Below are 23,688 nucleotides of genomic sequence, written 5' to 3'. Positions count from 1 at the left end.
TCCTGTAGCTTATAATTACGGTGACCCTGAAACCTATGCTGAAACTACGGTGCATTTATCGTGACCTGCAGGACTGAGGAGAGGTACAACAACAGTGACTCTTACACACAGACCAAGATACTCATGCACATGTACATAGACATGTCTGGATCTGTGAAGAAGCTCCTACTGTTCACCTTGTTACTGACCACTGTACAGAGCGCCTACCATGAGCAAACGTAATTCTTAATAATAATGTAATCATTATCAATGTTTTATTTATGTTCAATTTTTTCTTCCCCTTCAGTTCGTATGATGTGATAGTGTACGCTGCCACTCCAGCTGGGATTGCCGGAGCCATTGCTGCTCGTGTTAGTGGTGCTCAGTCTGTTCTACTCATAGAGCCCACGTCCTATGTGGGGGGTATGGCCTCTCCGGGGGGCATCGGACTCAGAGATTGTGTTAAAGACGAAATACGAATAAACAATTCGACACAGTATTTATGGGCAATGCGTAACGCAGCTTTTTATGGAACCACCGAGCCAGTGTGGCAACCTGACAATTGGTTGGGGGAACTTAACTTCAGGAACATGTTGAATGACTATGATGTCGAGCTCAGATTGAATACTAACTTTGTTGAGGGCCGTGATGGCGTGAAGACCGCAATAGAAAATGGTGAACGACGAATCACAGAGATTATACTAGAGGCTGGAGAAACACTCGCGGCCAAGTATTTTATTGATGCAAGCTACGAAGGTGAACTGATGATGGCTACCGGTTATGTAGAGTACACGTTTGGTCGAGAAGGACGTGACAAATACAACGAGTGGCGGGGTGGTGTTAGCAATGGCTCGCTGTCCCAGTTCAAAGTTCCCGTGAAGGCTCGTGTAAATGACAAAGATGGCCCAGTACTGCTCAAGTATGTACAGAACGGTTCTGACCCTCGAACAATTGTAGGAACGTCTGATAAGAATCTCATGTCATATTCATTCAGGGTTTGTCTAACCAGTGATCCCAACAACAGTGTGCCTATCCCAGAGCCCCCTGGCTATGACCCTAGAGACTTTGAACTATCAAGAAGACTCAATTTACAAGATATTCGCTTTCAGGATACCATTGAAAGGCCGTGGCAAAATCTCGAGTATAAAGGATATCCGGGCGAGATATTAAGATCATACAAATTTGACGCTTGCTGTGGCTCTGCTTCTGTTGGTATCGATGCGGTTGGTCTCGCTGTTGGTTATGCTACAGCCAATAGAACTCAACGCAAACAGTTTTATAACGCTCACAAGTATTATGTCCAAGGTCTTATGTGGTTTTGGGTGAGTGATCCATCCGTGCCAGATATTGATCGAGTTATTTATCGATCTTATGGACTCTGCAAAGATGAGTGGCCAGAAAACAATCATTTTCCACCCCAGCTATATGTTCGAGAGGCTGTTAGAATGATCGGGGATAAGGTCTATGTGCAGCAAGACAGAATACCGGCTCTTCTCAAGTGTAGAGATGACTCCATTGCTATCGCTGATTGGGCCTTTGATATTCACGATATGCAAAGAGTGGCTGTATTAGCTGATGACAAGGAAACTCTGATTGTGTTCAACGAAGGACTAACAAGTTACGACACTGGAGGAATATTTGTGTTTGAGATTCCTTATTACACTCTCCTTCCCAAGAGACAAGAGTTAGTCAACTTGGCCGTCCCCAATTGTCCTTCTGTGAGTCATGTTGCCTTCTCTGCTATAAGAGTGGAGCCAACGCTATGGCAGATGGGGCAGGCCGCTGGGACTGCAGCTGGTATCGGCCTACTGGAGGGAGGGGTTCCACCGTTTCATGATGTACCTTTGAACAAGATTCAAGCGTCTCTTGTTCAACAACAAAAATCATTCATTCATTGGCCACCCAGACAACACTGCTAATTTTTTTTATTTTATTTTTTTATAAAGTCAAAAATAATTGTTATTCTCGTATTTATTCTGCTATAATAATGATTGTTTAAAATGTAGCTTTATCGACCCTTTACCTATACATAAACTGAGAGGAGAGAGATCTAGATAGGGAATTAAATTAAAATGCCTCGACGCTACAGAGCGCGGAGGAAGGACAGTTCTGAGAGAGAAGAGAGCCCCACACAAGAAGAACAAGTGGCTGATGATGTGGGGTGAGAGAGATATCTATCCTATCCTATAATAATTATGAAATCAATGTGTGTGTGTGTACGTATGTGTAGAATGAAGTTGGAGGCAGCAAAGGAGCTGCAGAAGTTCCGCAAGCGTCCTGGTGGAGTGAGGTATGTGTGCCTATATAAATGTCATGTGACTATCATGTGATTTGTGCAGTGCTGTGGGTCTAGCGTTTGGCAAGAAATATTCTGAAGAAGAGAAAATGACGGTACGTTCCATTGTTACATTTTCTGTTTCACTCTCTATTTGTTGCCTCCATACAGTCGGATCCGTTCAAACTCAAGACAGGAGGAGGTTTAGTCGACCTCAAGGAAATGCAAGAGAACGAAGCAGAAAAGTACGTCACTAGAAATACACACACACACGCGACCCTCTAAATATTGCAAATTGTTTTGGTTAATTATGGCTGTTTGACCGTTCCCCCTTCCCATTTAATATGGTTCCGGGACTCTTTCAGCTGCCATAACTTAAACTAGAAAGAGACCTAATAGGTTCATACAAGAGTTCCTAATGAACTCTTGGTTCATATCATGCCAATTTGGCCATAATTATCATGCATATAGCATTTCCAAGGCTGAAAAGTGACAAATTATAGCGCTAGAAAGGTTTCTTTCTAAGTTTCATACATTTTGACATTGAATGAACAGTACTAAAGTTAAGGCTGTTGAATCATAATTCCCTAGAGCTGAGGATGAGGTTTTGGCGAGACTGGCTAGCACCTTCTCAGCTGAGACCAAGCAAAGAGATGATGATACTCACATGCTACAGTACATCGAGAATGAGATGGAGAAGAGGCTACCACAGAAGGAAGACACTTCTGAGCAAGAATCTACGTATGTCAATCAATATTTTAGAGCTGTACAAATGTACAAGACTGTTTCATTTGCTATATTCAGCTTTGGCTTGTCTTTTGACGTAATATTATTATACATGTATACAGGTACGAAGCTAAGGTCAAGTCATTGTACAAGCTCCCAGAGAGAATCGACGTCAAGTCAAAGTCCAAGACAGAGGATATGTTGTCCAATCAAATGCTCTCGGGTATACCAGAGATTGACCTCGGATTAGAGTGAGTTATATGTGTGTGTGTGGGGGGGGGGGGAGGGGGGCTAAAATAGGCAGCATTCATAGTATCCCTAGATCAATTTATTGCCAATAGAAAAAACGTGTGCGTGATGTTACTGAAATTTGATGGCTAACTTTCTAAAAGATGCATTTTGTAGCTCTTTGATAGCTCTATCCAATGGTATGCTGATTGTTGTCGTTCTGTTTTTGAGATAACGCGTGGGTTTAAATGGTGTTTTTTCTAAAATGACCTTGCTTAATGTTCCGACGCTGACTTGTTTTGGAGCTGCCTGTACTTGATTATATACACACACACACACACACACTTACACAGTGCCAAGTTTCGTAACATTGAAGAGACGGAACTAGCCAAGCAGAAACTGGTGGAGGACAAGATGAAGCAGTGAGTGTTGTGTGTGTGTGTGTGTGTGTGTGTGTGTGTGTGTGTGTGTGTGTGTGTGCGTGCGTGCGTGCGTGTGTGTGGTGGGTGGATCAAGCTCCTCATGTTGTGTGTACTGTACTACAGGAGTCAACAGAGCGTGTCCCTCGCCCCCTCCAACATGGCCACCAACTACACTCTACACAGCCTCAGATGTACGTCAGTAACCCACTTGCATCACACTATAGCACACTGTATTGTATGACTCTTAATTACACGTAGTCCATTTTGACTGTATTGTTATTATTGTATTCTTCTATAGCCTTGTTCTATATAGTAGCCTTACAATAGAAAAGTCGGGCCGGGAACTCTACTACTTACTTAGCCTCCTTCACCGGCCTTCAAGAGAAAAGAAGAGGTGCCTTCCCTGAGTGAAGTGTGGCCTGGGATCGAGGCTACTACTCACTATTCAACTTTGACTGTATTGTATTGTACGAATTATGTTCTTTTTGATGTAACTGTCGATCCCTGCAGTTTTCAAAAAAGATGATTGTGGTCGTCGCAAAGACGACTCGTCTAAGGAGCCAGTTGAGGCCCCGCCCACTTACATACCTGTCGTGGGTGAGAGTGGTCCTGAGTTGAAGGCAGTTGGTCAAGATCTGGGCAAGCGAAAGACCGACGCACAAGCCACTGATGACTTTCATTATGACAAATATAGAAAGAAAGTTAGGCGTTAATTGTATGTATGACTGTATAATTATTATTGCCTCTTGTTGTAAATTGCTAAACTTTTTCACTTCCTGAATAATACAATATTAATAATTAATTATGTCACATGATAATTATCATGAAAATCTTTACGATACCAATAATAACAAAAAGTCACATGATTCCGTGTAGCACACCAATAATAACAATACTAATAATTCTGCCAAGAATTAAGTAATTCATGACATATGCACGCACTAATGATTCAACCAATTCTTTCCTTCTATAGAGTCCCCTACTAACAGCTAATGCATGAGTCCATTGTTTCACACTCTGATTGTTCCCTGGAGGAGTTGCTCGTGGAGCTCCTCTGTTAGAGGGACGTACGAAGACCCCCTCAACATGTACAGTGGGTCAGTCACCTCTGTTCGATCAAAACCCTCGTTCCTCAGCTTGACCTTACGCAGTTTGAAAGTCCCAGTGAGCTCAGCCGCCTCTATTAGCCTCACAAAGATAGGCACAGCATAGGGGGGCAGGGAGAGAGAGAGTTGGCGAGGGAGTGTTGACAGGTCCACAGTGTCCCGAGTCCCCACAATGGCAGCCATTCCAGCACGCCCCTCGTTACCAGGCACCTCAACATCGTACACCACCACATCCGTCAACTCAAGAATATGAGCCATCGTAGCCTCCACTTCTGCCGTGGATACGTTCTCTCCCTTCCAACGAAACGTGTCTCCGGTGCGATCACAGAAATACACAAAACCCTCCTCGTCCATTCGTAGGATGTCACCTGACCTGAAGTACGAGTCCCCAGTGCGAAACACGTTGTTCATGACTTTCTTGGAAGTGGACGATTTGTCCGTGTAGCCGTGAAATTTAAACCTTGCTTGACTCTTTTTAATGACCCCCATACACTCCCCGGGCTCGTTCACAGCGGCAGGCACACAAAATCCGTTACTGTCTCGAATATAGCCTCCATTTTCGTCCACCTTGACGAATGCAACTGGGTTGATAAATGGCAGGATGACAGATATTCTACCACAAGCTCCGATTTTATTGAGAGAGTTCATCAGTCCAACGTTGCCTTCGGTCGAGCCGTACAACTCGGCTACTTGAGGAATCTTGAATCGCTCGATAAAGTCCTTCCATACTTCGTAGCGTAATCCGTTCCCAACTATCAGCCGAATGCAATGTTGTGTGTCCGTAGGCCTCTTGGGCTGGGCCAAAATGTAGCGACAAATTTCTCCAATGTAGAAGAAAACCTGAAGAGGTTATAAAGAGTAAAGTGAATTGAACTACTATACAGTAGAACCCTTTTAACGGTCACCCCTGATGAAAAAAGCCGGACATTCAGGTCCCAAATGAACAGTTTGTGTACAAAACAAACCCATAACCAAAACAACCTTTGTATATTATAAGGGCCAAAACTATATTCCCCAAGTATCCGTTATAGAGGGAATCCAGTAGTCAAAACACACACACACACACACACACACACACACACACAACACACACACACACACACACACACACACACACACCACACACACACACACACCGTGCACTTGTATTTGATGCAGTCAGTCCAGAAGTTGCTGGCTGAGAACTTCTTCCTGAGAGCAAAGCTGGCACCCACAAAGAGCATCTGTCCAGTGGCTAACATGCCTCCATTGGAGTGGTAGAGAGGGAGAGTGCAATAGACGATATCATCAGCCGTAACACCAGCAAACTCTGTCACTCCATCAGGAAGGGTACAGTACCTGAGAGCACAGAGAAACATAATTACTAGTGCAAATAGGTTAGATATAAACGTTAAAGTGAGCTCAAGCTCTCCAAAACTGTTCGAATTCATGCTTTATGTGGTTGACGAGTATGCCAGAGACTTCTACATGGAAAATTCTAACTGGTTAAAGCTCTACAGGATAATCCACAAGCGATATGATACCTATTATAAGACATCCATAATTATTATTATAATGAACTCTGACCTGTCATGCTTCATTACACAAGCCTTGGGCATTCCAGTGGTCCCGGACGTGTAGATATAGCACACATTGTCTGGAGATAAGGACAAAAGAGAATGGACACAATAGTCAGTCATACGCATGTTGCTATAGACACAGGGTTCTGAAAGCACATAACACTACTAAAAAAAGCACCTAATTATAAAGACAATTATGGCATTAAGAGTAATATTGAAAGTATGTGTGCCGTGCGTACCATCAGAGCTTTTCCCATGCACTGGGGGAGGGTTACTAGCTGACACACTCTCCAGTAGTCCCTCTAGTTGTGAGACTCCGCCTATTCCAGCATCACCACCGACAGAGTAGGCGTGGTCTCGTACCCCTGGATCCAGGTCCTCCCAAACCTCCTTCACAGCTCCCCCCAGAGAGCTATTAAACACTAGACCACGACACGAGGATATTTTGATGCAATGAGTGAGAGACTCTTGTCGAAGGTTGTAATTGATCAAAGCAGCCACCGCTCCGATCTTCGATAGCCCTAGAAAAACGGGAATGTACTCGAGACAATTTTCCATGCACATAGCAACAGCGTCGCCACGTTGAAAACCCTGAGCCAGGAAATGATGGGCTATCTTGTTTGAGAGTACGTCCAGTTCACGAAAGGTTATAGTACGATCCTCGAAATATATGGCCACTTTGTTGGGATATTTGGCAGCTGTTTCTTGGAATAAGTCGGAAACGTACAAATTTTCTTTTTTTACACGGTTTGACTTTTTCATCATCGCTAGTAAATTCTTTCCCATCCTGTGATTTAACGATGAGGTATGGATAAAGTTATTGAGTGTGTGTGAACACAGATACCATACCAGAGGAGCTAGACATTCAACTCACCAGAGATCCACGGGGAAGGTTCGTATAAAAAGCTTGCAGTACTGGAGTCCACCCGTGCCCAGAAACCCCATCAGACCAAACAGAGAGGCTATCCATAGTGGGAACCCGATGAGAACTAGAACCACTGTAGTTACTAGAGCCACCAGCACACCCTTTCTTGGAAACACCATCTTGTTTATTTTAAGTACTTCCTTGGTGTACGCCCCTTACATGCAATAAGCCATGTGGTCACCTCTCTTCGCGCATGTGCACTGTCCCGACCACGTGGTTGTGATAGTATAAAATGACTGATTTTTCACTGTTCTGTGAGGCACGTGGAAGATTTGTTTCAGAGCAACATGCAAGAGGCTTGTCCTCTTTTCACGCTCTGGGGAAAGTCTCCGGACCTTAGGGCAGAAAGTGCCAGCTTGAAAGAGTCCAAACCTGTCATGCTAGCCAACTGTTTTCACGGTGTGCGAAGAAGCTTTGAGCTGAGCACTTTGGCTAGCTGACAGGTTCACTGTTGAAGCACAGTTATACAAATGGCAGCAGTGGCTGTTAACAGAATGGAGCTTACTCTCCATGTGCCTCCAAACACCCTTTTTTCGTTTCAAATCAAACAAAATGCACAGTATATAAACTGAAGAATCTAAGTACAGTATAGTACAGTGAGTAATAGCCTCCTTGTGGGCCATACTTAAAAAAACTGATTGGCCCGCGAGACTAGGGTCTCTTCTTGGTAGCCTCGATTCCAAGTCTAGGTCTAGCTAGACGTTATTTCGAGGGTGGTCTTGGAATTGAGGTAACCGTTCTATTAAAACAAAATCTGCCTGGAATCCATTTACAAGCCACGCCCTTCTTTTTGAAGGGTACTGAAGCCGGACAACAAGATGGCCTCTAGCTCTAGCTCTGCTGCTGTAGTCTACCAGAAGAGAGTGAAGGGATTTCCAAGAGCTCCCTTTCTTTTGTCTGCAGCCTGTGCAGCTGGACTGTACTGGTTAGGAGGTGTTGGAGGATGGGGGGCCCTCCTCTTTGGTCTGGTGCAGTTCTCTGTGCTGGGAGGGACTAAGTTTTGCAAGCTCTTCTTTAAGACTGTGCCCAGAGATCTGAGGTGTGCACGTGACTAGCTGTATTCAATGGAAGATATTTTACACACAACACATATAGAGTCTAATTATATATCAACACTAAATATTAAACATTTGGTAATTTTATAATAAGGTGGATGCTGGTTGGAGTCTGGATGAAGCTTGGCCTCAAGCGTAAGACATCAGAGAGAAAAATGGTGTTTGATTTCCTTTCTGAAACGGCAGCCAAATTCCCAAACAAGCCAGCTATCATTAGCATTGGTCTCGATGGAGAATCAGATCGAACGCTGACCTTTAGTGAACTTGAAGATTACATCAACCAAATTGCCAACTTTTTCCGTTCTACTGGAGTCAAGAAAGGAGACTGTATTGCACTGTTTTTGGAGAATTCTCCAGAGTCCTATGCTCTGTACCTTGGACTGGCAAAGCTTGGAGCCATCTCAGCTCTGATAAACACTAAACTACGCCAGGAGTCGTTGTTACATTGCATCAAAGTGTCCTCGTGTCGTGGTCTAGTGTTGAGTAGCTCTCTGGGGGAAGCTGTGAGGGAAGTGTGGGAGGACCTGGATCCAGGGGTACGAGACCACGCCTACTCTGTCGGTGGTGATGCTGGAGTGGGCGGAGTCACACGGCTAGAGGGACTACTGGAGAGTGTGTCTAAGACCCCACCCCCTCCTCGTGAGGACAGGAGTGTCAATGGTAAGCTGCCAGTGATAACAATTCATGCATCCCATAATTATTTAGTATAGGTATGTCCATGTAAACAATTGTTATAGACAATTAACATTTGTGCATACCATTCTCTATGGTTGTCATTTCTACAGTGTCTGTTTATCTGATAGAATGTAATGTTCCCCTCCACTATGTATATAGACATGCTTTAATTGTAGACTATTGAATTATGTGCATGCCATTCTAATGGCCAATTTGCTGCAGACACTGTGCTCTATGTGTACACATCTGGGACCACTGGTATGCCCAAGGCTTGCAATGTGGATGACTCAAAGTAAGCTCATTACCCGAGGCGCGTGGGCGGCCACGGGTATAGTAGTCTGTTGGTTTGTTTGTTTGTTTGTTTGTCTGTTTGTGATGGGATTTTCTACTCACCTGGATGCCACAGCACTGCGTTTACAGCATGGATAGCCTTCACACAACAGTATCTTGATTTAAATAGTGGCAGATTTTGCTGTTAAAGCTTCTTTGTCGAGCAAAAGCTAAGAAGCTTGAATAAGCTTGTGACTAGGTCTGCTTACCTGGATGCTCTAGCACTGCGTTTACAGCATGAGTAGCCTCCACACAACAAGTTAGTACTTTGGATAGTGGCAGCTTTCGGTGTTAAAGCTTCTTTGTCTAATAAAAGCGAGCAAAATGTAGCTTGAACAGAACTTGCACATGCGTTACTTATAACTGAAGTGATCCTGTACCAGGTCCAGAAACAATGGAACAGGGTCACTAAAGTAGAAAGCTGTATCTACCAGGAACAATGGAACAGGGTCACTAAAGTAGAAAGCTTGCTTTAGCTGACTGGGATCCATGCAGGACCTGGAGCCATACTTCTCTGAGACTCCAGGCTTCTTTGCTGTGATCCTAATCCACAGTGCATATATCTATAGTACTACTACCTGTTCTCAAATGTTTCAGTATGCCTCCAGTCTGGTTTAGTTTTATTGCTCCTGAGTTGCTGTGCAAGTCATGCATGATGATGATAACAACATCACTATATGCACTGCATTATATCAGTCTTCTGGTTTCTTTATAATCATGTCACCAGCCGAGGGTTTGCACTTTAGTGCTCTAGTTATTTTAGTGGTTGAGTCAGCAAATGTACACACCCACGCACACACACACGCACACACACACACACACACACAGGCACGCACATACGCACACACACACACACACACACACACACACACACACACACACACACACACACACACACACACACACACACACACACACACACACACACACACACATCTTGAGGCCCCCAGTATCAGAGTGTACTAATCCCGTCCCTCTCTCTCACAGATTGTTTCGTTCTCCTACTTTCTTTGGGATTGCCGGAGGAGTGACTGACAGTGACTGTGTGTACTCTGTCCTGCCTCTCTACCATTCCCACGGCCTCGCACACAATGGAGGGCCTATGATCTACACAGGAGCCACTCTCGTCATTAGGAAAAAGTTCTCTGCCAAACACTTTTGGACCGATTGTGTAAAGTACAACTGCACTGTGAGTTGAGTTGGCTAATATTTTTCTTAAATCTAATTATGCTTTAAATAGACAGTACATGTTGTTTAATATGCTTTCAGCTTGTTATGCTTTCAGCTATTCTTGCCTTTGCTTTCACTACACAACTTGAGCTATGTATCACTGTGTACGGGTGACATCACTTCATTTATATCCACTTACTCCCCCACTGTGCAGATGGTGTGCACGATTGGGGAGTTGAATCGCTACGTGTTGGCCCAACCCCCTCAACCCACTGACACACAACACAAAGTACGTCTAATCATCACTGCAGGACTCAGAAAAGAGCTGTGGCTGGAGTTCCAGAAACGATTTGAAGTGGATCACATTATCGAGTTTTATGGCTCCACTGAGGGCAACTTTGGTATCATCAACATTGACAACAAGCCAGGATCTATTGGAGCTCTCCCACTGTTTGTACCGTCCATTCAAAACGTCACTATCCTGAAGCTTCATTCGGAGACTGGCGATTACCTAAGAGATGAGAATGGTTTCTGTGTCGAGTGTGGTGTGAGCGAACCTGGTGAAACTGTTTGTGAGATTACTAAAGCCTCTCCCTTCTACGGATATCGAAACAAAGAAAGCTCGGCAAAAAAAATTCTTAGGAATTGTTTCAAAGTAGGAGATGCTTTTTTCAGAACTGGAGACATAATGTGCATTGACGAGGAAGGTTGGGTGTATTTCTGTGATCGATCTGGGGACACGTTTCGTTGGAAGGGGGAGAACGTATCCACGGCAGAGGTTGAGACTCGTATTGCTACTGTGTTGAAGTTGACGGATGTGGTGGTGTACGGTGTTGAGGTGCCTGGTAACGAAGGGCGTGCTGGAATGGCTGCCATTGTGGGGACTCGGGACACTGTGGACCTGTCGACACTCCCTCACCAACTCTCTCTCTCCCTGCCCCCCTATGCTGTACCTATCTTTGTGAGGCTAATAGAGTCGGCAGAGCTCACTGGGACTTTCAAACTGCGTAAGGTCAAGTTGAGGAACGGGGGTTTTGATCGAACAGAGGTGACTGACCCACTGTACATATTGAGGGGGTCTTCGTACGTCCCTCTAACAGAGGAGCTCCACGAGCAACTGCTCCAGGGAACAATCAGAGTGTGAAACAATGGACTCATGCATTAGCTGTTAGTAACTCAAGCTGAACTGATGACTATACATTTAACAAGTCATGACATAGTAGCATTTCGTATCCTCAAGTTTTGTATCCATGTTTTATCAAATTAAGTGCAAATATTTACAAGTTGAACATACAAAATGAATGACAATGGTTATGACAATAATTATAAAGTTGCTATCACTGCACTGTGTACGTTTGTACATTAATTATACTGTCAATCAAAATTTGCATAAAACCTTAAGAAAAAATGATGTATACTCTGCGCAGTTAAGGCCTGGGTCAGGCACTGATAAGATTAATTTTATTCATTGCCTACATTTTATGTAGATCATGTAGATCATGTAGTGTTAATGAGATTCATAATGTTTATTAATGTTATTCATTGCATGTGACGTCATAAGGTCAATGTATTTGCTTAGCTAGCTGCTAGAACTATTATAGATTATCTTTGGCAACAAATACGGCGGACTAAAACAAGGTAAGAGTAGCTGTTTAGGCCCTCAAAAGATAGATTATGTTGTTATGATTATGTTTCCTTGATGGGAAGTAAAAATGTCCAAAACTTTCTTAGCTATGCTAGCTTCTTTAGCTCTGACAGCCACCCTAGAGGTAGGCTATTTTGTGTATCTCAAGAATACAATAACTCCTACTCTTCCCATCAAGGATACTAGTACCTAGCTATGAGATGTTCATCTAGCCTTGTTTTTGAAGCTTGATCTTGGCATCTTCAACGCCGTATTTGCACTTCTCTTTCTGAAAGTGGCATGACGTCATCATCATTTATGGGACTAATTAGCATAATTGAATTAAGCTAATTAGTTTTTTGGAAAAAGAAAACATTGAGCTTCATTTTGGATCATTTTGATCCAGCATACACTGTATATTGCAAATAATACAGCAGTATGAACATAGTGTAAATTTTGGTGTTAAAATCTGGACCCGGGCCTTAAGTGCGCAGAGTATAGTTTAAAGCATGATACGAACAGGATGTATGGTAACACATGTACAGTTAATAAGGTACAGAGTCAGTGTAGTAGTTCACACACTTGAGTGTGTCCATTCCTACTAGCCACATCATAGGCAGTACGTCCGTCCTGTATAGTGGGTATGTGAGCAGTTAATGATGAAGGGAAATAAGGAATTTTAACAGTGGACAGCTACATGCATATACATAACCAGTAACCTGTTGCCATGGTGATGAATAATTGCTACCTTAATTAATAAATAGACAGTAGTAATTTTAGCGTATCAGATTTTGTAGGGTACTAGCAGAAAATTCATTAGCACAATATTTGTCAAAAGATTATGAGTTTTAAGCTTGAATGGAGTCAGATACAGGGGCTAGCTTGCTATAGCATACTCTCAAAGGAACTTAATAATGCGTTATAATATTATTAGCAAGGTAGCGTTAATTACAAATTTGCTAAAATTAGTACCCGTTTATAATACCGTATAGCGGGTAATTTTCGTGGGGTAAAAGATTCGTTTAGTTTGATTGCCAGCACTGCATTCATACGTTCCCGCTTACATTAAATTTTGTCTTGAAAATAACGAATTTTTTGCCCCATGAAAATTACCGGCTATACAGTAGTAACATTAAGGTATACCTAACTACTGTACTATATACTAGAATGCATCAAACATACGCAAAATAAAATCGCAAAACCTAAATAGTACTAGTAAATACACACGATCAATGCCAGAACGCAATAGTGATCGCAAAGGGTCAATTTTTCTGCTGACTTGGTTAATTCGCAAAGGTTTTTCATCCGCAAAATATTCTAGTAATACGTATAGTGATTACAATCATGCAGCGTGACTCACATTAGTCTTGATATGGACGTCAGCCTTGGCCTCCAACAACATTCTAACAACTCCACAGTGACCCTTCTGACTGGCTATGTGCAATGCCGTGGCTCCATCCTGTGTACAATTAACATGACTATAATTATCTACACTATGTAATTCTATAATTTTAACAGTGGACAGCAATACATAATCAGTAGAATACCGTTGCCATGGTGATGAATAATTGCTACCTTAACGAGTGTTGCAAGCGTACGCTTGCTAATGCCTCTCGCCATGTTATGCTTTCGCTTAGTGTTATAATAGTTATTTTCTATTATTAAAGAAAGTTAGTCTATTTATATAAAGTCACTGAGAAGAAAACACTTATTTACATGCATCTATTGTTGTTATTTATTGTATTATGTGGCTTACCAGGACCTCAAGAAAGAAGAAAATTGATTCTTTCAGGATCTGTAGTTCTGTCAGTGTATATAATATCTAAGACTTGTGTACACGCATATTGTTATATATAGTAGTGTTTTGTGGCTTACCAGGCCCTTAAGAAAAGGATGATTCTGCCAGGAGGATCTGGATCTGATACTATTTTCTCACACATGGGGAATGAGCGCGCATGTGTCCACAGGAAGAATTAAAAGGTGTGTCCAAAGATTCACAAAATAATGGCTACTGCTAGCTAGCTGTTTTAACACATATTTTCTGAGTCTTGTAGCTAACAAAAAGCTAGCGCTTTAGTGCAAGGCTAACTCATATGTTGAATAGAAAGTTTGTGCGAACTATGAAGAGACTGCAACAGCCTTCAATGTGAGTCAAACTAGCCATAACTCGAGAAAGAAGCTTTAGTTTGCTAATCTACGAATCAAAATCCAAGAGAACGTGGCTAGAAGCCTATAGAAGCTGTTAGCTTTCGTCGCATTGCAACCGTTGAACAGTTACAGTTGGAACAGACACACAGACACACACACAGTCAGCTTTACCGTATCCCTCGTGCGGCTACGCCTCGAGGCATAATTAAGGTTACTAATAAATAGACAGTAGTAATTTTAGCGTATCAGATTTTTAGGGTACTAATTTTGGCAGAAAATTCGTTAGCACAATATTAATTTTGTCAAAAGATCATGAGTTTTAAGCTTGAATGGTCAGATACAGGGGCTAGCTTGCTATAGCATACTCTCAAAGGAACTTTTATTAATCCATAATGCGTTATAATATTATTATTAGCGAGGACTTAATTCGCTAAAATTAGTACCCGTTTATAATACTGTATAGCGGGTAATTTTCGTGGGATAAAAAATTTGTTTAGTCTCATTGCCAGCACTGCATTCATACGTTCCGGTAAGCCACGCTTACATTAAATTTCATCTCGAAAATAACGAATTTTTTGCCCCACGAAAATTACCCGCTATACGGTAGTAACATTAAGGTATACCTAACTACTGTACTATATACTAGAATGCATCAAACATACGCCAACTTTGCGAGGGTTGATCAATTCGCAACAATAAAATCACAAAACCTAAAAATAGTACTAGTAAATACACACAATCCTTGCCAGAACGCAATAGTGATCGCAAAGGGTCAAATTTTCTGCTGACTTCGTTCATCCGCAAAATATTCTAGTAATACGTATAGTGATTACAATCATGCAGCGTGACTCACATTAGTCTTGATGTGGACGTTAGCCTTGGCCTCCAACAACATTCTAACAACTCCACAGTAACCCTCCTGACTGGCCATGTGCAATGCCGTAAAACCATCCTGTAAACATCCAAATATTTTTAAACAAACAAACAGCTAGTAATAATAGCTGGCAATGTGCAATGCTGTCCCTTCTCAATAAGACCAAATAATTATTAATACAGATAATTATAAGCAGTAAATCTCACCTCCTCTTGAATTTCAACTTGAGCATTCGCAGCAATCAACAATTCCACTGCCCTCACATGACCATTCTGAGCAGCTACCCACAATGCTGTGGTTCCAGTCTGTACGGAGTCAAGATAGTGTGAGCAGGTGAACCATCACTCATCACAGACCCACTCATTATACAATATCACATGACTATCTACACTAATGTCAGGGAATACACTAGCCTCGATCCCAGGCCGCACTTCCTCTGTGAGCCAGATACCGGCTAACACAGGATAACAACGTGTATGCTCAGTAAAACAATTAATTATGTCACATACCGTATAGCGCGAAATTTTCAAGGCACTTATATTTCGTGGAATGGCCTCTAAAACCATTTCGTTGCACAATGTTCGTGGAATGACTGCTTACCGGAAGCCACGCCTTTTAATCTTTGCACGTTATAGCAGATAATTCTCATTAAAGAACAATTTTCGTGGACTTAATTTTCGTGTAGGATTGCTAACCTACGAAATCTACAAAAATTAAGCCCCTTGAAAATTTCGCGCTATACGGCATAAAAAGTTAGATTGAAGGTTTCTAGCCCACCTGATAGCATTCTGATAGCTACCCATAGCCTGCTATGCTAACAAAGACTCATAACTAGCAACAGTGTGGATGAAAATCGTCTGAACAGAGTGAAGGCTGACAATAGCCTATATAGACAAGCCACGCCCATCTAATACTAACTTCGATGAAAGTCTACTATACTACTGCTACTGAAAGAAAATAGCTGTACAACAAGCCTATAGCTCTGTCTCTAGCTAGCTAGCTATATATAGCTCTGTATGACTTTCAATAAGAATTTGTATTTTTTGTCAGGATATTTTCACTGATAAAAATAGGACTTTACAGGAAAAATATTCATGCGCAAGCAGTCAGTAGCAGGCCTTATCTTTAATGGAAGCTGAGGTTCAGTGACGGAAACTGTTAGATCTAGGTCTAAACTATACTACCCTTGAGCCTTAGTCAAAGTTATTGTGCATTACATTGGAATGCAATTAAAAGAGAGATCACGAGATGCGTGTCGTACCTCGGTACACCAACTACCAGTGCTCTCTACACAAACATGACTAGCTCTGGTGTCTAATGGACCAGGTCAACAGAACATGGGGAGGCTCTGTGGCTAGTGGCCTCTGAGATGTGTGTACAGCTACTTACACTCACCTCATTGGGTACATCAACATTGGCCCCAGCCTCGATTAGGAGCTCCATACATTTCTGGTGACCATTGAAACTGGCTGCGTAAAGAGGGGTCGCTCCCAACTGTACATAGGAGGAAAACGATGTAAACAGCATGTTGTGGGAAATGTGTACAACAAAACTAACAACAGTCAAGATATAGTACAGATCCACTCATTACACAATATCACTCATACAATATCACATGACTATCTACACTAATGTCAGGGCAGAGGAGGTACGACATTGTTTTTTAATTGAATATCCCAGTGATGACGTTTACGGATTCAGCGACGGAAACAGTTACCTCTAGGTCTAAACTATACTACCCTTGAGCCTTAGTCAAAGTTATTGTGCATTACATTGGAATGCAATGAAAAGAGAGATCACGAGATGCGTGTCGTACCTCGGTACACCAACTACCAGTGCTATCTACACAAATATGACTAGCTCTGGTGTCTAATAGACCAGGTCAACAGAACATGGGGAGGCTCTGTAGCTAGTGGCCTCTGAGATGTGTGTACAGCTACTTACACTCACCTCTCTGGGTACATCAACATTGGCCCCAGCATCGATTAGGAGCTCCATACATTTCTGGTGACCATTGAAACTGGCTGCGTAAAGAGGGGTCGCTCCCGACTGTACATAGGAGGAAAACGATGTAAACAGCATGTTGTGGGAAATGTGTACAACAAAACTAACAACAGTCAAGATAGTACAGATCCACTCATTACACAATATCACTCATACAATATCACATGACTATCTACACTAATGTCAGGGCAGAGGAGGTACGACATTGTTTTTTAATTGAATATCCCAGTGATGACGTTTACGGATTCAGTGACGGAAACTGTTACCTCTAGGTCTAAACTATACTACCCTTGAGCCTTAGTCAAAGTTATTGTGCATTACATTGGAATGCAATTAAAAGAGAGATCACGAGATGCGTGTCGTACCTCGGTACACCAACTACCAGTGCTATCTACACAAATATGACTAGCTCTGGTGTCTAATAGACCAGGTCAACAGAACATGGGGAGGCTCTGTAGCTAGTGGCCTCTGAGATGTGTGTACAGCTACTTACACTCACCTCTTCGGGTACATCAACATTGGCCCCAGCATCGATTAGGAGCTCCATACATTTCTGGTGACCACTGAAACTGGCTACCCAAAGAGGGGTTCCTCCCGACTGTACATAGGAGGAAAACAATGTAAACAGCATGTTATGGGAAAAGTGTACAACAAAACTAACAACAGTCAAGATATAGTACAGATCCACTCATTACACAATATCACTCATACAATATCACATGACTATCTACACTAATGTCAGGGCAGAGGAGGTACGATATTGTTTTTTAATTGAATATTCCATTGTGATGACGTTTACGGGTTCAGCGACGGATCTATGTCTAAACTATGGGGAGGCTCTGTGGCTAGTGACCTCTGAGATGTGTGTATAGTAGCCTCGATTCAAGGCCGCATTAAAATACGGCCTGGTACCTTCAGAATATGGGTAATCGTACTATGAACGTAAAACCTTAGTACCCATAATTTAGTCCCTTTACTAAGAATATGTTCCGTAATATTTTATCTCCATACTGAGTTCCGTGAAGCTGTATCTATTGCTTAGAAGGCTTGAACACTAGTTTGGAGGCTCTCATCTACGTCTACGATGGTCCTATAGCCAGGTTGTCTTCGCAAGAAGCAGTCAAGAGGCACCATACACTTCCCATAGCGTGTACAGATCCAAGCTAAGACATCCTGACTATACAGCCGTCATAGAGGTGGATGAGAGCCTCTTCTGGCTTCAGACTAGTGTGAAAGCCTTTTGGAACAACGCAATAGAGAGCTAAGCTGATGTACATAGACAGAAAGAAAGAAAAGAGGGGATTCCCCAGATTCTGGAGAATAAACTATCACATGCTACCATGCAATAAGTACCAGGCCGTACTTTAATTGGCCTGGAATCGAGGCTATGTGTGTACAGCTACTTACACTCACCTCTTTGAGTACATCAACATTGGCCCCAGCATCGATTAGGAGCTCCATACATTTCTGGTGACCATTGAAACTGGCTGCGTAAAGAGGAGTCTCTCCCGACTGTACATAGGAGGAAACAATGTAAACAGCATGTTGTGGGAAATGTATTTGTACAACAAAACCAACCTTGATCTGAGTGTTAACTGTAGCCTTGGCTGCTAAGAGGACCCTCACTATCTCATCATGTCCATTGTCACTGGCCCAGTAAAGAGCAGTCCAACCATTCTGTAGAGACAATATCATCAACCAACGGACATATTGGCACTGTATACAGTATTCCCCTCACCTTGTCTGCCTGGTTGGGATCAGCCCCACACTCCAGTAGCTCCAGAACCACACCCACATCACCCGTCTTACAAGCTTCCAGAAATGCCTGGGAGAAAATACATTATCAGTAAAATACACCCAAAAGATGGAATAATAAAAATTGTATGTACATGTTATATACTGTTCAAGATTCTATAGCCACCCACACAGAAGTACCAGCATACAGTCGACACTAACACTATATAAGCTGACAATGCACATTTGATACCTCCACCCACTCACTCACGTACCATCCTGGGGTGCTGTAGACACAGCTTTCTGAGTGAGACAATCACTTCGTCAACTGATGGTCTCTGTTGAGGTCGGTCATGGAGGCAGCTAACAACAAGAGGATAAAGAGCGTGTTTCTGCCCCATTTTGTCACCATGGACAGCAGTGCTTCGACGCATGAGCTCCACCTGTCCCCAGAGAGAGTTGATATAGTTGTAAAGACTTTGAGGAACGTCGTTGACTTTAGGGAAATCACCGATAACAATGTGAATGATGAGATGACCGAATGAGAAGATGTCCAGCTTGGTAGTGTAGGTGGGCTCTTCTCCATGACATTCGGGAGGCATGTAGGTTGGATTTCCCGGGACGCTTGTCAGTATATGAGTCAATCTGTCCAGGTCTCCGATTTTGGCAGTGAGGTCCTCAGTGAGCAGGATGTTGGGAGCAGTGAGGTCACGATGGATGAGGGGAGGGGTCAGAGAGTGGAGATAGTGGAGGCCCTTGGATACATCATACAGGATACGGATTCTAGTGGCGATTTTCGTGTCTCGATAGGTTTCAACAAAATTAGCCAAGTCGGAATGAAGCCTCTCCATTATTAAACTGATGTCGTTCTTATCGCGGCCGTAATGGACGCCAACAAAGTTTACTATGTTGGGATGATCCAGACCGCTCAGAATACGACATTCATTGCAGAAATTTGTTAAAATCCTCTCTTGATCTTGTAGGAGCAATATGGAATGGATCTTCTTAGCAATGCAGTCTCTTCCATTCACCGTCACTCTAAAGACACAGCCATAAGCCCCTGAGCCAGCTTTGTTCTCCTCTAGATCCAATCCTTCCACCTGAACCACCAGAGCATCAAGGTCACTTCTTGTAGCCATTTTGGAGTTTTGCAGAAAAAGGTGAGTATCTCGTTGTTTCCTTGGTCATATGACACGTTCTCCTACTGCGCATGCCCAAATAATTTGTATTCAGTACCCGCGGTGTATTTCAGAGGCTTAATGATCTTTACCAAATCAGACACATAAATACAATAATGTAAATTCAAGGACTTGCATGATGTGTCTTGGACCATGGCGAATGGAGAATCTAAAGACCTACTGTATAGGCAACACAATTCATGGTAAGTGTGAGTACCCTCCCACCCTACAATAGATACCTCCATCAGCTGGCTAAGATATCATTGTCACTACTCTCATGTGTCTGGATCTGAGAGGCGTCAGATCTTCTAAGTCATATACCTTTCAACGGCCATCTAGCTAGCTAGCTGCATATATCTGTGGATTTTATCATTTCAGTCTGTTATTATTGTGTACAGAATTGCACCTTATTATCTCAGCTACCCCACCACTAGATACCTCACACACACACCTTGAGTATCAGAGTGTACTAATCCCGTCCCTCTCTCTCACAGATTGTTTCGTTCTCCTACTGTCTTTGGGATTGCCGGAGGAGTGACTGACAGTGACTGTATATACTCTGTCCTGCCCCTCTACCATTCCCACGGCCTCGCACACGGTGGAGGGCCTATGATCTACACAGGAGCCACTCTCGTCGTTAGGAAAAAGTTCTCTGCCAAACACTTTTGGACCGATAGTGCAAAGTACAACTGCACTGTGAGTTGGCTAATTGACTGGGGCTACATTAATGTCTTAGATAGACAGTACGTGTTGTTATGCTTTCATCTATTCTTGCCTTTGCTTTCACTACACAACTTGAGCTATGTATCACTGTGTACGGGTGACATCACTTCATTTATATCCACTTACTCCCCCACTGTGCAGATGGTGTGCACGATTGGGGAGTTGAATCGCTACGTGTTGGCTCAACCCACTGACACACAACACAAAGTGCGTCTAATCATCACTGCAGGACTCAGAAAAGAGCTGTGGCTGGAGTTCCAGAAACGATTTGAAGTGGATCACATTATCGAGTTTTATACCTCCACTGAGGGCAACTTTGGTATCATCAACATTGACAACAAGCCAGGATCTGTTGGAGCTCTCCCACTGTTTGTACCATCCCTTCAAAACGTCACTATCTTGAAGCTTCATCCGGAGACTAGTGATTACCTAAGAGATGAGAATGATTTTTGTGTCGAGTGTGGTGTGAGCGAACCTGGTGAAACTGTTTGTGAGATTACTAAAGTCTCTCCCTTCTACGGATATCGAAACAAAGAGAACTCGGCAAAAAATTCTTAGGAATTGTTTCAGAGCAGGAGATGCTTTTTTCAGAACTGGAGACATAATGCGCATTGACGAGGAAGGTTGGGTGTATTTGTGTGATCGATCTGGGGACACGTTTCGTTGGAAGGGGGAGAACGTATCCACGGCAGAGGTTGAGACTCGTATTGCTACTGTGTTGAAGTTGACGGATGTGGTGGTGTACGGTGTTGAGGTGCCTGGTAACGAGGGGCGTGCTGGAATGGCTGCCATTGTGGGGACTCTGGTCATGCAGGGAAGCACTCTGGCTGGATGAGACACAGAGGAGGCACTAACTGACGACAAGAAGACAATGTTCGACTGGTGTAAGGAGGAGAACGAAAAGAAATTACGATCTCTACTCTCTGACACCAATGTCAATCAAACTGACCAAGAGGTGAGTAGAGTAGACAGGTTAATAATGTTATAATATAGTTCATTCCTGTAATTATGTGCCAAAATAGTTATATAGTTGATATACACATTCTGAAAAGACTCTCCAATTATAAGAAAATTGCTGTATAATTTGAACTAACTGAGCGTGTTTAATGTTTGAGACTAATGCTAATTGTAGAATGCTGTACACATATTTGCACATGTATAATTATAGAGATGCATTTCATGATACAGGGGATGGGTCTTCTTCACTGGGCCTGTGACCGTGGCAACCTGAACACGGTGAAACTACTTGTGAAGAGGGGAGCAGATGTTAATATTGAGGACACAGACACCTCTTCATTATGGTGAGAGATGGAGTATTCCTTTACAGAGGGTGCTTGTGTGTTAATACATGTTGAAGCTAGCTGTCTGTTTGTAGATCTTTGTTTGAGTCCAATGCTCCCTCTACTGAATAGTGAGGGAAGTCAGTTTGGCTGTGTATCTATGGTAACCTTGGAGATCTTTTTCTATTTGCATTAATAGAGTAATAACTTCTGACAAATTAATAGCTTAGCTTTTAAATTTCTGTAGTAAGTTAACAGATAAATGGGCTACATTTTGATACAGTGGATTGCAGTGCACTTGCACAGAAAATTTCCAAACAGCAAAACCACAATCAGATAAATTATTATGAATATCATTATCAGTTTTTTGGAGTTACTCTGAACTTTTCCAAGAGTATTTTGACTTTATTACAGGTAGAAAGCATAGAGCCAACTGAAATGACAACCACTTTTCAGCAAACACACCCATTGAACCTCTCTAGGCATGCCCCCTCCCCCCCAAGAACGATTTAACATGCATGACATTTGTACACTGTATAGTCAGTCAGTCAAGCATTCTTGAAATGTATTTCATGTATTTCTATGTTCAAGGCTTTTCAAGAATGCTATATCAAAGTAGCCATTCTGTAGGTATCTATGAGTGATACTAATAGGAGTGCCCTGAGATTATATCTCATGGAGGTGTATGACTGAGCACCTTTTTGGGCTTTTGAATTCCCCCGGGCCCAGCTTGTACATTCAATTTGCTCATACCTGTACACCTTTAGGAATAAGCAGTTGTTCAATGAGATTCTGCTATTGTAATAAAAGTACAAGCTGAGCTTAGAATTATTATTGGTAATGAAATTCATATCTGGTGGTTTTGCTGTTTGGCAATTTTCTGTTGCAAGTGCACTGCAATTCACTGTACCAAGACATCCTATATCCCATTGTTGAGATAACACTGAAAAGCTACATAATTACTATTTTCTACTGTTTTGATGATATCAGCAGCTGCAAACCACAAACCAATGCCGCTTTATCAACCACTATAACAATTTGTTGTTGTTCTATTAATCACCACAAACCCACCACCTTATGTTTCCATGGAAACATTTTTGAGTATGTTGTAGCTTGGTCATTCACCTACACATTGGTATCAGCACAATTTCTTAGAAAGGTTCCGAGATTTACATTTAAGTACAGCTACTCACAAATTTGTGGTAATCTACTCTCTAAGCTGGATGCACTGTGCCATTATGATACAGTGAAACCTGTCTATAGTGGTCACCCTGTAAGCAGGTCACCCTCTATAATACAGCCAGGTTAATGGGCCCCAGGGTCTCCATAGCATGTGTTTGGACCTGTGTTAACAGGCCACCTCTTTATTTCAACCACTGTTAGTATGCCCAAGACAGTAGTAGATACAGTTTTAGTTATTGCAATTTTGGTATCCACAGTATCTAGCTCAGATTAACTATACAATTGTTGTTTATCCAGCGGCTAGACTGTGACAACTTTCTGGTGAACAACAGGACACTACGGATTCTGATGGATCAGCAAAGGTAAGTCAGTGCGTGTACAGTCCATAGGGAGGGGATAACTTGTCTATATGTACGAGGCTTGCACTGAATACATTATTTGCTGACCTGTGCACTTTATTATGGTACATGTATGTACATAGAACAAGTTTG

The 23,688-nt window shown here is 42.5% G+C and overlaps 6 protein-coding genes across 8 annotated transcripts in view; 4 read left to right on the top strand and 2 right to left on the bottom strand.

Annotated features, from left to right (window-relative positions):
* Positions 1–4: 4 nt before the first annotated feature.
* Positions 5–1,985, top strand: LOC135342658 (uncharacterized). The gene is made up of 2 exons (XM_064539455.1): positions 5–218; positions 287–1,985. Exons 1-2 carry the CDS (start codon positions 124–126, stop codon positions 1,896–1,898), a joined length of 1,707 nt encoding a protein of 568 aa, XP_064395525.1. The 5' UTR covers positions 5–123; the 3' UTR covers positions 1,899–1,985.
* Positions 1,974–4,435, top strand: LOC135342742 (splicing factor C9orf78-like). Its single transcript, XM_064539580.1, has 9 exons — positions 1,974–2,140; positions 2,210–2,269; positions 2,319–2,370; positions 2,426–2,499; positions 2,846–2,995; positions 3,103–3,231; positions 3,562–3,630; positions 3,754–3,821; positions 4,141–4,435. Exons 1-9 carry the CDS (start codon positions 2,052–2,054, stop codon positions 4,341–4,343), a joined length of 894 nt encoding a protein of 297 aa, XP_064395650.1. The 5' UTR covers positions 1,974–2,051; the 3' UTR covers positions 4,344–4,435.
* On the bottom strand, positions 4,417–7,384 carry LOC135342633 (long-chain fatty acid transport protein 4-like). The gene is made up of 5 exons (XM_064539424.1): positions 7,170–7,384; positions 6,535–7,082; positions 6,303–6,372; positions 5,873–6,074; positions 4,417–5,576 (listed from the first exon to the last, which is right to left on the bottom strand). The coding sequence occupies exons 1-5, from the start codon at positions 7,337–7,339 to the stop codon at positions 4,641–4,643; spliced, it is 1,926 nt and encodes a 641-aa protein (XP_064395494.1). The 5' UTR covers positions 7,340–7,384; the 3' UTR covers positions 4,417–4,640.
* A 619-nt stretch (positions 7,385–8,003) lies between these two features.
* Positions 8,004–11,760, top strand: LOC135342629 (long-chain fatty acid transport protein 4-like). Its single transcript, XM_064539421.1, has 5 exons — positions 8,004–8,259; positions 8,370–8,935; positions 9,173–9,242; positions 10,268–10,469; positions 10,665–11,760. Exons 1-5 carry the CDS (start codon positions 8,039–8,041, stop codon positions 11,592–11,594), a joined length of 1,989 nt encoding a protein of 662 aa, XP_064395491.1. The 5' UTR covers positions 8,004–8,038; the 3' UTR covers positions 11,595–11,760.
* LOC135342575 (uncharacterized) overlaps positions 11,686–23,688 on the bottom strand; it is a 242,336-nt gene continuing 230,333 nt past the window's right edge. Inside the window, exons 52-59 of the mRNA XM_064539323.1 lie at positions 17,600–17,698; positions 17,047–17,145; positions 16,492–16,590; positions 15,303–15,401; positions 15,076–15,174; positions 13,435–13,533; positions 12,573–12,704; positions 11,686–11,867 (exon numbers count right to left, since the gene is read on the bottom strand). Coding sequence (XP_064395393.1) covers positions 12,636–12,704; positions 13,435–13,533; positions 15,076–15,174; positions 15,303–15,401; positions 16,492–16,590; positions 17,047–17,145; positions 17,600–17,698 — 663 coding nt within the window. The 3' untranslated portion in view covers positions 11,686–11,867; positions 12,573–12,635. The remainder of the gene's footprint in view (positions 11,868–12,572; positions 12,705–13,434; positions 13,534–15,075; positions 15,175–15,302; positions 15,402–16,491; positions 16,591–17,046; positions 17,146–17,599; positions 17,699–23,688) is intronic.
* The window catches only part of LOC135342747 (procollagen galactosyltransferase 2-like), a 111,912-nt gene continuing 108,323 nt past the window's right edge, over positions 20,100–23,688 (top strand). Inside the window, exons 1-3 of one of the 3 annotated variants that reach the window (XM_064539590.1) lie at positions 20,106–20,215; positions 20,507–20,708; positions 20,877–21,439. In XM_064539590.1, coding sequence (XP_064395660.1) covers positions 20,622–20,708; positions 20,877–21,293 — 504 coding nt within the window. In that variant the 5' untranslated portion in view covers positions 20,106–20,215; positions 20,507–20,621 and the 3' untranslated portion in view covers positions 21,294–21,439. Of the gene's footprint in view, positions 20,216–20,506; positions 20,709–20,876; positions 21,440–21,923; positions 23,560–23,688 lie in introns of those variants that run through there. The other 2 variants (XR_010396906.1, XR_010396908.1) reach the window with 2 other exon arrangements.

Source organism: Halichondria panicea, chromosome 10 (genome assembly GCF_963675165.1).
Source record: "Halichondria panicea chromosome 10, odHalPani1.1, whole genome shotgun sequence".
In the NCBI taxonomy this organism is placed as follows: Eukaryota; Metazoa; Porifera; class Demospongiae; order Suberitida; family Halichondriidae; genus Halichondria; species Halichondria panicea.
This window is presented reverse-complemented; position numbering and strand designations above follow the sequence as displayed.

Excerpts from the sequence above, each read along its gene's own strand:
- LOC135342658 (XM_064539455.1), top strand. The coding sequence starts at position 124 with ATGCACATGTACATAGACATGTCTGGATCTGTGAAGAAGCTCCTACTG. Across the intron at positions 219-286 it reads AGCGCCTACCATGAGCAAAC|TTCGTATGATGTGATAGTGT; the intron begins GTAATTCTTAAT and ends CTTCCCCTTCAG.
- LOC135342742 (XM_064539580.1), top strand. The coding sequence starts at position 2,052 with ATGCCTCGACGCTACAGAGCGCGGAGGAAGGACAGTTCTGAGAGAGAA. Across the intron at positions 2,500-2,845 it reads CAAGAGAACGAAGCAGAAAA|AGCTGAGGATGAGGTTTTGG; the intron begins GTACGTCACTAG and ends ATAATTCCCTAG. Across the intron at positions 3,232-3,561 it reads GAGATTGACCTCGGATTAGA|TGCCAAGTTTCGTAACATTG; the intron begins GTGAGTTATATG and ends ACACTTACACAG.
- LOC135342633 (XM_064539424.1), bottom strand. The coding sequence starts at position 7,339 with ATGGTGTTTCCAAGAAAGGGTGTGCTGGTGGCTCTAGTAACTACAGTG. Across the intron at positions 7,083-7,169 it reads ACCTTCCCCGTGGATCTCTG|GATGGGAAAGAATTTACTAG; the intron begins GTGAGTTGAATG and ends GTTAAATCACAG. Across the intron at positions 6,075-6,302 it reads TGTGTAATGAAGCATGACAG|GTACTGTACCCTTCCTGATG; the intron begins GTCAGAGTTCAT and ends CTGTGCTCTCAG.
- LOC135342629 (XM_064539421.1), top strand. The coding sequence starts at position 8,039 with ATGGCCTCTAGCTCTAGCTCTGCTGCTGTAGTCTACCAGAAGAGAGTG. Across the intron at positions 8,260-8,369 it reads ACTGTGCCCAGAGATCTGAG|GTGGATGCTGGTTGGAGTCT; the intron begins GTGTGCACGTGA and ends TTTTATAATAAG. Across the intron at positions 8,936-9,172 it reads TGAGGACAGGAGTGTCAATG|ACACTGTGCTCTATGTGTAC; the intron begins GTAAGCTGCCAG and ends AATTTGCTGCAG.